We start from the raw sequence: 13,246 nt of genomic DNA on the forward strand, positions 1-13,246 counted from the left end.
TTTGGGCATGGCCGAGCAGAATGGCATACCTGGATTTTGCTAGTGACTTTAATGGTATATTGTGCTTCAAATATTTTGCTTGAGTATTTTAATATACAAACTGCTCTTAAGTGATTTATAATATAAAAATAAAACTGAAGCAGAAGTAGAAGAATTGGAGTGCCACAATTCATGGTGCACTGGACTAGAGACTCGGTAAATGAATTGATGGAAAAGAAGAAGCATGTATCTAAATGGGAACAAGCGACATTCCACCACCATTCATGGCACAATTTAAACTTGTTTTACATTAATAATTTGGGTCTCCAATATTAATGACATTTTAATGGTAGGGCATTCAGTAGTCATATAACACCCTTGGGAAATCGATTCTAGATTAAGGGGCTTGTCCGTTCCAGGCTAATTATATGTAAAGATGAGATGAAAGAGAGAAATTTGTTGTTGTTGTTGTTTTTTTAAATCTTTTGCTCTTTCAATTTCAACTTTATAACCTTTAAGTGCATGTTTTTCCTAGCAAGGATGATCCAAAATATGCCCCACTTTTATTCACAAAGATTATGAAGCAAGGAAGGGTGTCTTTAATAAAAGAAGTGTATGGATAAAAAAATAGCGACTGAAATGTCATCACCTCTCATGGGTTAATCATTTTAATTATGTGTGGCATGGAGGCTGGAAGGTCAACCTGACACTTCCTTGTTACCTGCAGTGTTTGGAGTTGACATCAGAATCTTGAGCTGGAAGCTGTCTTTTGTACCAAGCTGAGAATATCAATAGCTGACTGCTCTGTCGCACCGACGACGACAACGACAACAACATAAAGGAAAACGCAGTTTGCAGAGTCCTGCAACACCCTGGGCTGTGCCTGTCCAGAGAGACAGAGGAGAGCTGCTCCCTCCATGCAGATCTCCTGCCAGCTCCTGCGGATGGAGCTGACAGAGTGAATGGATGAGGACGTGACGCGCATGTTCATGATCTTAAACAAAGCTTTTGTCAGGCAGCCTCAAGGGTCAGCTTTCCATATAATTTCTGTTCCTGCCACTCTGTTGTTTTTCCGCATGTATATGCAGTGTCTTCGCCCGCCTTCAAGGGCACTTGTCTTTTTCACATGGTCTTATATGAGAAGGTTGTTTCTATCCGTTAGGTAAACCGGTCAAATAAGAGTCTCATCTTGAATGATTTGACTTAGAAGCTACAATTCAGTAACTTCTTACTCTTGCAAATCTCCGGGTAAACCGATTGTGAATATTTTTAACTTAGTATTTAGAACAGGATGGGAGGCAAACCTACCTCATGGCCAAGGCTAGTACCTAGTTCCATATATGAACTATAAACCTTGTCCTGCAATTAACTGAAATCAGAATGGTAACTGCTTTTTGGGTGTGTTTTTATACTTTTGTGTAGTCTAGATCCACTTGCTGACTTACTGGTACATAAGTTGGTAGATTGTCTTGAGATGTGGAAGAATATCACTTAGGGGCTGAAAAGAGAGGTGCGTTGTGCATTTAAAGAAATCAGGTGGAGGATGTAGCTCACTGGTAAAGCACTTCTCTAGTATGTGTGGAGCCCTGGATTCCATCCCTAGTACTGCAGGGAAAGAAAGAGGGGTAGGGGGAGCTGTCACTCACAATACAGAGAAACCAATGTATCAGTGAGGAACAGACATGCACTTAAGATTACTTTTGAGGATGACTTTCATAATAATAAGGACAGCACTTTAAGAAGCAAGGTCATAACTTGTTTTCTTGATTCTGACACTTTCTCACTGATTTGGCCCTAGGTAGGTAAACGGTCAGCATACATCACATGCTTCAAGCAATTTGATTTCCGCTGATGATTCTAAAGAAAATATTCTCAGTTAGTCTTTGCTGTCACAGTAGCTTTCATGCAGCCAAGCTTCATGGTGCTTCCTCAGTATACCACCGACCCTTTGAAATTTCCCTCACAAAAAGGGAAATACTTGAGCTAAATAACTTTGAAAATACAACTGGGGCCCATATATTAAGGAAAGGTCAAATGTGGCCCAAAGGAATAAAGAGGGGCACCTAGAACAAGGCAACATTGCTTCTTGATACTAGTTGGACCTCACTCTCAGGGAAATAAGTCTATCTTGGTTACAAGACCCATTTCAATTTCTCACTTGTGGTTAAGACTGAGGTCATGTGTGTGACATCCTGACCAGGAACAGCCCAGTCCCGACAATCACGCCAGGTTGGACAGAAAGAATATATGATCACAAGAAGTCTGCAGGTGGTATTCATAAAGACTAAGTTAGTCTTAACTTTACTGGACATTTATCCGTTACCTAATCTGTTAATTTCTACATAAAATCGTTTCCGGAGAAATTGGATTCTCCGTAAGCTAAGCTTCTCAGCTGGGTAATTGAAGCTTCCCTTCAAAAGGTAAGAGCCAATGTTCATACTTTAGAATCCTCACTAATTTTACCTGTGTGATTAAAACACACACACACACACACACACACACACAAACACACACATTTTATTCCCTGGGTTTTTCTAATAACAACAAACAACCAAGATGAATTTAGCAGTTTCATTTTGTTTCTACCAGATTTGCCCAAAAATCTAAAAATAAGCTCAACATGTGGATTTAACAGTTCGCTAGCATTTTTCTCTTGAGTATCAAGCACAGGAGATAAAAGTATATTGTTGATGATGTACCTAAAAGATATAGTTAAATTTTCCATTTGTTTAACATAAGACTGGACCGTGAGCTTTCAACTTCCATGTGCCAAATTTAATGTCAAAATACACAGCTTCACTTCCTGTTTCCTCCTCCAGCAAGACTTGGTTGATGGTTATTGACTCCAGAAGGAACAAGACAGTCAGTCTGATGATAGTGCCCACATTGCTTTAAGAGCATTTGCTCAGCAGAGCTGTCTTGTCATGGAGTCTATGGTCTGGAGGTTCATCTGGACCACTGTGTGGGCAGCAATCACCGATGGAAGGACACATACTAGTGGTGTTGTCAAATGGCTTAATTATAAATTAAGTTAATCAGGAAAAAAAATAAAACTGACAAGTGAGATATACTAACTCTTGTAGTCTTGAGGATGTATTCCAGCACATAAGGATGAGTGGTTTTGATTTTTTTTTGAAAGTAATGTTTTGACTTTTTTTTTGAGAATTTCATACAGGGATCATATTCATCTTTCTCCCCCAACTCCCTACCCACCCAACTTTGTGTTCCCCCTTCCCACAACTCATGGAGTAGAACAAAGTCAGTTGAAATTTCTTAGAGTCTACTATGATTCAACTTTCATTGATTGACTTACTTACTAACATTTATACATTGATTTGCTCATCTTCTGACAAGATTATGTGTGTTCCATGTAGTATGACTATAGACAATAATCATTGCCTTCCTTCCTTCCTTCCTTCCTTCCTTCCTTCCTTCCTTCCTTCCTTCCTTCCTACCTTCCTTTCCTTCTTTCTTTCTTTCTTTCTTTCTTTCTTTCTTTCTTTCTTTCTTTCTTTCTTTCTTTCTTTCTTTCTTTTCCTTTCACATGGCCCCAGCCATTTTTCCTTGAGGCAGGATCTCAGGTTGGCCTGAAACTCACTATGTAAACCAGGGTAGCCTTGAACCTCTGGTCATCCTACCTCCACCTCTTAAGTGCTAGGATTACAGGTATGTGCCACAATGCCTAGTTTTTGTTTGTTTGTTTTAACTCATGTTTTGTATGGGGTCGGGAAACGTACAGTATTTGTCAGGGCAATTGCTTCTTTTAAACATGGTCAATGGTGTTCTAATTCTTAGGTTTGGGTTTACATTTTTCAATTCACTGTATTTATGAATTTTTCCTTTACATAACATGTTGTAGATTCTGTTATTTATCTGTATTCTTACCTTGATGTTGTGAGTTCAACCATTTTCCCATCTTTGGGGTTTCATTGTTTTGGTTTTGAGAGAAACTCTGTCACATAGGCTCCTGGGTGCTCCCAAGAACTGTCTTCTGGGAGGTAGACGTGGCATCATTGTGCTTAGATGCTTTTATATTGGGATGGCAATTGTGGTTGGATGAAAGGAAATAAACTGAAAGGTGCTTCAAATTGGTGTGGAATATGAAAACTGCCTTTTTTGAAAGCAGTATTAAAAGCCACATTCTCGTCTTTCTTTTTCTTGCTCTTGACCTCACTGCAGCAAAGCTGATATGAACTCTATAGACACACAAAGTGGAGTTCATTCATTCTGTAAAGGGCACAAATGACTATGGCGGTCTATCAGGGGTGCTCAGATTCCCTGAGGCAGATGTGCTGAGTGAATCTAGTCTTTTTCCAGGCTTGAAGAACACAAATTCTTTTATTTAATGATTCCATCCTATGAAGGTAGTCATAGTGAAGCCTGGAGGCAAGTGATACTTCCTAATGGCCCATGCTGGGGCTCTGATTTAATCATCAGGAGAGGGTCCTGGATGTCTCCTAACTTTCTAGAAACCCGCAGAAATCTCCATTGGACTGAACTTTGAGTATTTCAAAGCCGTTTATTTCATCAGCTTTTAGATCATTGTCTTTACAGTGCTGTTTATAATCTTAAAGCAACCAATCAGCAAATGTGTCATTGTAGGCCCTAGCATACAGGAGGCAGCAGGATTCCTAATGTACTTTTACAGTGTCAGTCTTCCCCAGAGACATAGCTGAAGAGTGTCTGTCCTCTCCCACATTGCCAGTTTCACAAAGGTCTCCAAACAGGGTGGTTAATTTAGCTTTGGGGAAAGGGTAACATAATAGGTACATCCAAATGGGTGAAGAATACATTGTTAAAAAATTAATTTGTCTAGAGAACCACTGTTTTCTAAAAAATATAAGCCAGAAATTGTCAGAGGTATTTATGATAATAACCCTAAATGAGTACATTAAACACTTCCCCTGGTCTCTACAGTTATGGCTCCTAAGGATTATGTCTTCAGGGTACTGTTTTAATGATAATCAGAGCAAAAAGGTGGAAGGTTTCTCCTAAATTCCAGAAGGTCCTGCTTCAGCTGCTGTCAGTTACAGATGAGGGTTTCTGATCTGGAGGCAAAATTTTGCTTTATGTTGGGATCTCTTACATCTTAACAGTCTTCTCTGTTTTGAGATGATTTAAGCTTAGAGTTATGAAGCCCAGCAACATCTTTCAATCAAAGTGAAAAACTGTCTCTACTGCCAGGAATACAAGAATGTTGCAATAAATAATTTGCAAGGATATGCAAATAAGTAGTTAAGTAATATATACGTGTGAATGTATTTACTTTTTGGAAATCTCTTCTGAGGAGGTAAAATAATAGAAAAGAAGGCAAGAGTCTAAGGAACCTGCCACCAGGCTTGATGAAAGGATGCCCTACCCACCACCCCACAAAATTAATAAAAGGCTTTTTTTTTTTTTTTTAAGGAAAGAGGGTAGGTAGGAAAATTTAGTTTTCACAGTAATGTCCTTCTCATACTGTCTAAACTTTGAGTCCCTTCGTTGTATCATGGTCCAGGTTTTCCACAGCTGTACCCTATCTAGAAAGTGCTGGCATATAGTACGCCCTTTATCAGTGTTTATGACGTAAATAAACCTACAAAATGACATACATCACACCAGCCTTCCTGTCCATGTGCAACAATGTTGTCTTGCTGTCTGAGGCTTTCTCATTCACCATCTGCTTTTTCTTCACGAGCATCCATGCTTTCCTGCAGCTTCCATAGAAATGCACCATGAAGAGAGTGGCTGAGAACCACACAAATCTCTTTTCTTACAGTTCTGGAGATCAAAGAGATGGCTGGGTGGCAGTCCCTCTGAAAATCACAAGGAAGAGTTCTTCCTTACGTACTTCTAATTTTGATGGCATCCTTGGTTGTTGGCAGTGTAACTCAGTGTCTGTATTCACCTTCCTATGACATTTCTCTCTGTCTCTTCACGTGATCTCCCTTCTTTCTGAGTCTGTGTCTCCATTTCACTTTTTTTGTAAGACCACCTATCCTATTGGATTAGGGTGACTAATTTCATTTTCATCTGACTATATCTATAAGGATCCTGATCTATAAGGTCCAGAAGGCTTATACTCTAAAGGATTTCAACATATCTGAGTGTGAAGGACATAGACATCAGACCTGTAACACTATGAATGCATTTCTTTCTCTCAAGTGATGTTCTTTCTTTCCAAGTCATAAGTCAACTTATTATATGACATAATAGCTGGGTTTTTTAACTTTGGTTTAAGTTTATTTTGGACAGTAATTATACTAAACAAAGTCACTTTGACAAATGACATCTGTGACTCTCAACATCACATTAGCCTTCACTTTCTCCCTTCTAGGAACACTTAGATTCCAGTCTCACCTCATATCAACCCTCCTGTGTCTTGAAGGCGGAATACTTTCATTATTACTCCCTAAGTCTAAGCTGGTCTACTGTGGAATAAAAGGATTCAACCAAATAGGCCGTCCAGCTTTGGGAGGTCCTGTTGGTAACATATGACTCTCTTTTGCTCAGTCTTAGTGTGTACACAAACCCTCCTCATTGCTCAGTCCATTCTTCTGTCCCGCAACTAATAATAATGGTTCTAATCATCAACACATAAAATATGCAAGGATATGCATACATAAATTAATTTGATTTGGCAATTCCGTGGTGTAACATCCCTGTTGTATACAAAAGCATACAGATTTTGTTAAATAAAAAATAATATGAAGAGAAAGAAGTCCTGAAATAGTCTATGGAATTTTTTATTATGTTTTATAATAGTTGTTATAGTGTTTTACAATATTTGTTTTATAATAGTATTGTCTATAGTGTTATTTATAGGGGTATACTATTTTACCTAATGAAAGCTGTGTTAGATTAAAGTTGTTGAAATGTCTAAGTAGTGTCAATAAGCTGTTTTTCATGAATTTTAATTACTTGGGGTTATTTTATCTTTTCAGTGTTATAAGCAATATATTTCTATTGACATATGACAACTGTATATATCCACAATGCACAGCCAGTTCTTTCGATACATATATCTATATGGTATGCAATTATCCATTGACTCTAAATAGCATTTCCATAAGCATTTGCCATGTCTTTGTCTTAGAACCCTTCAGTGTCTCTATTCTTATTCTCTAAAAAAAATAGAATAAGTTTTGATGCCCTATAACCACCTTTCTGTTCTACAGAATATTAGAACATTCCTCTCATTTATTTGATAGGTTTATTTTTAATGCAAGACATACTCTTAAAAATGATACCCAAGGTATGGAGGGTTACATGTTATGATAAAATATTACCTGTGTGAAATCCAGAAAACTAAAACTTATAGGATTCGAGAAAATAAGGAACTAAATTCTGCTGCTAATCCCTAAAATAATTGGCAACTCTCCAGAAATTTGCTTCAACAGTCATTACAAAAACATTTAAAATCTACTCTACTATGCCTAGAAAAAACAAAATTGTAAGAAAGGAAATTAAAAGTCCCTTTTGCCAACTCTGGGATGCAGTAGTTTTTAAACCGGCAGGGCTCCGAATGTTCTGATCCTCAGTAGACTCAGGATCCAGGGTGTTTTCTTGGTCTCATCTGGGAGCTGCTGCGCTGGGCTACACTGACCTGCTGCTTTCTCTTCCAGCGTCCTCCATCCTCAAAAGAGAGAAGCGGCTGAGGACGAAGAGTGTGCACTTCAGTTGTGTCACGGTGTACTACTTCACCAGGAGGCAGGGCTTCACCAGTGTGCCCAGCCAGGGGGGCAGCACTCTGGGCATGTCCAGCCGTCACAACAGCGTGCGCCAGTACACCCTGGGCGAGTTTGCAAGGGAGCAGGAACGGCTGCACCGGGAGATGCTGAGAGAACATCTCCGGGAGGAGAAGCTCAACTCTCTAAAGCTAAAGGTGAAACTTTCGTTTGCTGTTTGCAAAAATCTCATATTCTTAGAGCATCTGAGCTACCCATTTTTATGCATGGACCAGACTCTGTTTCACGTGACAGACAAGCTGCCCGCAGAGTCTTTTTCCTCAGTTTCCCTTCTTTCTTTTCTTCTTTTTATAAAGCAGTAAGTATACTCCCTTCATGGGCTGCTTATCTGACATTATTTATGCATCCATTCCACAAGTATTTCCTGCTGGATATTGCTACATCGTACACACCTTTATGAATGTGCTTGGACTGGGCTGACAGGAAGCTAAAAATAGACGTGGCTCCCTGTCTATGGGAACTTGCATCTTAGTAGGAGAGGAAAATATCAATCAAGTGGTCAGAGGAAATTGAGTCAAAATTTCATTCAGGGCTATCCAAGAAAGCTGTAAGGTGTTATGAAAGTCTTTGACAGGAAACAGATGTGGTCAAGAAGTCAAGGAGTGCTCCTGAAAGAAGGGAAAGGAGGATCTGAGATAGTGACTAGGCACAGAGGATGACAAGGGCTGTTTGCTGGATCTGAGGCAGGTGAGTTGCATGAAGGAGGCTGTGGAACCACATTAACGTGTTTGTCTCTCTTCCTCTTCAGAAAATCAAAAGTTACCATAAGTTTTAAGCACAGGTTGGAATTGTTATGACAGTCATGTAATTATTTGATAATAGTTTAAGGGTCAAGAAGGTCATGTTAAGAGAGAAGGGGTGTCCAGTCAGACCAGTGAAGGGGCTAATAGAGCTGTTCAGAAGGGAGATGAGTGTAGGATAAATGGACTGAACATAAAGGAAAGAAAAAAACATGTTCCAGAGGAGACAGGAATTGAGGAGGTAAGATGGGCAGTTCTGGTTGGTGAGCTGTATTTACAAGGACAGAGTGATAGTTGGAACCCCTGGGGATCTGGCTTGCAGATGAATGGGTATAGGTGGCACACTATAGCTTGCTTGCTATGATGTGGAAAGGAAAAAAATCACAAGAAAGGTCATATGTTGTGGTGAGGATAGACAGCAAGGTCTTCTTCGGATTTGGGAGTTGGAGGATGTTTATGTTATCAAGAGGTATGGGCACAGCAGCTAGGTTGGAGAAAAACAAAATGCAGACAATGCCTTGATTAATCACCTATTAATATATAAAAACATTCTCCTATTGATATCTAATTACAAAGAATATATTTTGGGAGTAGTCTCCATAAACCCATTCATTAAGTTCCTGAAGCAATATAAGAATCTTTGTTACCTATGCCTTTAATTTATGAAATCAGTTAGCAGAAGTGTGGCATATACCTCAAAATATCTTCTTTTCTACATTTTTCCTGTTCATTTATATGCCCATTCTCAATTGCATGTAAAGACAGTAAGTTAAACTGAGCTGGACATAACTCAGTGTCCAGGATGTCACAAATTGTTTTGCCAGTATTTTTGGATGTTTCACTGAAAGTTCCTTATCATGGTTGCTTTTGTCCTTCTGACTGATTTTAGTGCAGTTAATTCAGCAATGATTATTAACTTTGTTTCTGAACTCCAGCTTTTCTCTGCAAACTAACTCCACTACCTCCCCAAAGATGACATCATTCCCCTAGTTCGAATATTAGTAAATCAGTGGTAATGGCTGCCAATCACTAGGTGTTTTTTATTTGCTAAGCACTTTACACATATGGTTAAATGAATCCTCAGAAACACCCAATGGGATCAAATCGTCAGAACATAGTTGAGATAAAAGGATCACATAGGAACAACAACAACAAAAAAAATCCCACCCCACCGAGTAGGAAACTGGTTGACATTATTTTGCTCCTTCCTATTATCAGATTAGTTGATTGTTCCATCTAGGAACTAGGAAGGACGTTCCTTTTCCAGGGCTTGCTGGTGTGTGCGATAGATCCTAACAGATCGGAGAGCCAGACAACTTAAAATGGTGGCTGTGCCCCTGATTCTTTGAAGGAACTGCAAGCCCCGGCAGTCTTCCCCACATGAGGCAGTGAGTTACTCTCCTGCTGTAATTCTTCCGACTCTTCCCACGCTCTTTTCTAACATGCACAACAAGAAAAGGAGACGTGAAAAGAGCACCAATTGTGCTTAGGTGGAGGTGCTGACAAGCCGGCGGGTGCCATGCCAGTGCATGTCACCCCTAGGGTGTCATTCTCATGGGAAAACATGTAGCCTGTCCTTTGGTTGTAAACATAAGGCATTTAGTTACCATCCCCTCTTCCAAATGACAGGGAAGCTAACTGTTAGGGGATTCTGCATTGATCTGAACTTAGCCTCTCTGGCCTCAGGACACATGTACTCAGAAACACGTTACATGAAGCTAAAACCTCAGAGCGCTGTGGATTGGTATTGTAAAATACACGAGAGGGAAGGCCTGTGTGTTTTCACTGCAGTTCTAGCATTAATTTTTGTGTTAAAAAAATCATGAATTATACTTGTCTAAGGTTTAATTATCCCCAATCCCAAATTAACTAGCGCAAAATGATAGTTGTGCCAAAAATTCCACTGATACTAGGAACTTTTCTTTTAACACATTTGTTTCCAATATAAGTTCCTCTGTGAAGGAGATGTGGCAAAATTGATTCCATGGCTTTGAGTGGGAGCAACAGAGAAACCTTGCTAGAGAAGGCCGGTCCAAAGAGGAGAGAAAAGATTGTTAATGATAAGTTTTGCTGCTGGGCGTGGTGACACACACACACACACAGACACAGACACAGACACAGACACACACAGACACACACACACACACACACACAGACACAGACACACACAGACACACACACACACACACACAGACACAGACACACACAGACACACACACACACACACACAGACACAGACACACACAGACACACACACACACACACACAGACACACACACACACACACACACACACACACACACACACACACACACCTGTGTTCTTAGCACTCCAGAGGCAGAAGCAGAAGGATGGTCAGCCCCAAATGGAGTAGGGCTATTAATAAAGCCTTGTTGAGATGAGGTGGAGGAGGGAGAGGAAGGGAGCGAGAAACTTAGTCCAAATGGGCTTTTCCTGAGATGGTTTTCTGGGAGTGTCAGTCAGCTCCCTGTGGAGTAATGACAGAGCAGCATTTGGCACATTGAACCTTCCCCAAACCCTCACGTCAGAGTCACCATAACTCAATTACTCGGCCTTTGCTTTCCTTATCTGAAAAGACAATGGCCTTATACAGCAATGATAAAGTTCTCACACACAGTGTCTCTGAATTTCCCAGAGAATCTGCTGAGTTCCAAACAGAGGAACTATTTATACATGCTTCTAGAAGTTTCCTTAAAATAAACATATTGGAAATAAAGCAAGACTAGAAGTCTAGGGTTTGACTATAAAAATTGCTTTTAATTTGGCAATTCATTTCCTGAGTTATGATTTATATAGATATCAAGAAATTATATAGTTATAGACACTTAGATATATAGAACAAATCCAATTTTATTGGAGGGTATATCGTTTTTGTTGGCACGATGGATGTTTCACACATTGACTATAATAAGTAATGGAAAAAAACTAATTGAATAAAATGTGTGTTCCTAGAAGAAATAAGTAGCTTTAGGTTTCTAAATTACAGAGTACAGTTTTCCTTTTCCTGTCAAGCCCATTCAGATGTCACACACTTCATGGTAACCAACATAGTCATTGTAATACTACACTCCTTTGCAGATTAAGTGCTTAGATTTAATAATCCGCAGCACATGGTTGAACAATTGCATTGGCCTTTATTCCTGTGTCTTATTTCTGGACAATGCATTCAGCCACTGTTTGCAGGTCCCACAGAGAGCTGCTGTCCTAGATGCCTCTGTTTTCATCCTGGAGACTCCACTGCATTGTTCTGAGAAACAGAGTGCAGCTTGTGCAGATGTGACCTCCCTCTCCTTGCCAGTGTTTCTACAATCACATCATTCTCCCTTTACCTCCCGGGATCGAAGCTCCATTCTTCCACTTTTGGTTAACCATCTCTAGCTGCTCTCTGGGGTTACACAATACTGGCTCCTCTTTCCAAATTTGAAGCAAAGAGAGCAGCCAGTTTTTAATGATGAATCCTCTAAAAAAAAAAAAAAAAAAAAAAAAAAAAAAAAACCCAACAAGAACAACAAAGTCCATCTAAATCTTTTTTACTCAAAAATCTCAAAGTGATGAATACTATAGTCATTATTGGCTAACTTACGGAACATTCTCCACTTCACCTCCAGCTCAGCTCTCTGCATCTCTTCAACTGTCTTGGCATTAATTGTCCAGCGAAAGCATTTAGATGGCCTTGGGAGTACATGGGATTAGGCACTCGGATGGGAAGGATGAATTATCTCTCCAACTGACCGTTTCAACATTTTAAACTGTGGTTTGAATTTTCTTCCTTATATTGCAGATCATTTTTAGATACGGCTTATCATGTTGGTCATGGTGTTGCTGAGAGCTAATTACTGTTCAGAACATCACTGTGAAACTCTGGAGAGATGGCTTCAGAACATACTAAGTAGCAAAGCTTCTATAATGCATGCATCTTAAACAGAGGCAAGCTTTGGCACCAAATGGAAAACGTTGCTGTGCCAAGTACCTGCTCTGTCTTATGCACATATACACAACCTATTTTGACAAGTACAGAGAAAATATACCTAAGCAAAGCGAGGGAGACTGACAGGGTGGGTTTCTACCCTGCGTATGTATAATGTAGTTAAGATATGTTCTTTCAAAATATTGCAGTATTTTAGTTGACAAGGAACAATCAAGCATATGTAATCAGATCTTTACATTCTTCCTGTGCAAGGAATGTTACTTTTTTAATCCTGGAAAAATACTGCATAAATTCTCCTGATTTAATGTGGGGTGCGCCCAGTGATGTTGCTCACTAGAATAAATTGTGTTTTCATTCTCCCCTATTGTATCTCAAAATTAGCTGAGAAGGAAATATTTAAGCCCCAGAACTTGTTAACCCCCAGCAATGATAACTATGTCCACACAGTGTCAGTTGCTTAAGTATTTACCAGCATGTTGCTGGATGCATCCTGGCTTATTATTGGCCACTGGAAGAGATAATATTGATTTAAGCCAGAAGGAAGGATGCATTTTAGGAAAGATATGTTTTATATGTTGATACAATTCTTTCTGGTGACTTTTGTGGTACTATGGATTCCAAAGACTTCTTATGATTTCAGATGACTTATTTATTGAGCTAGAAGGCCTCATTATGTGGCATAAGCTCTGGCTGAAGTGATTAAATTGGTTTTAATTTGCCACCTGAAGGTCATAGCTAATAAACTGAAGAAATATAATATAAAATTGACTAAGTATCAAAGTGTTATGAATGTTTTTCTTCAATTTGCCAAAGCCCTTATAAACTGGGTCATCCTTCTTAATTCATACCTC

The 13,246-nt window shown here is 39.4% G+C and overlaps 1 protein-coding gene across 2 annotated transcripts in view; it reads left to right on the forward strand.

The window, feature by feature from the left end:
• Csrnp3 (cysteine and serine rich nuclear protein 3) overlaps positions 1-13,246 on the forward strand; it is a 78,817-nt gene that overhangs the window by 51,202 nt on the left and 14,369 nt on the right. The window contains exon 2 of one of the 2 annotated variants that reach the window (XM_059259164.1): positions 7,584-7,843. The exons of the other annotated variant lie outside the window; for it this stretch is intronic. Within the exon in view, the coding sequence (XP_059115147.1) occupies positions 7,584-7,843 (260 nt within the window). The remainder of the gene's footprint in view (positions 1-7,583; positions 7,844-13,246) is intronic. 2 annotated transcript variants of the gene reach the window in all.

This window comes from Peromyscus eremicus, chromosome 4, assembly GCF_949786415.1.
Source record: "Peromyscus eremicus chromosome 4, PerEre_H2_v1, whole genome shotgun sequence".
In the NCBI taxonomy this organism is placed as follows: Eukaryota; Metazoa; Chordata; class Mammalia; order Rodentia; family Cricetidae; genus Peromyscus; species Peromyscus eremicus.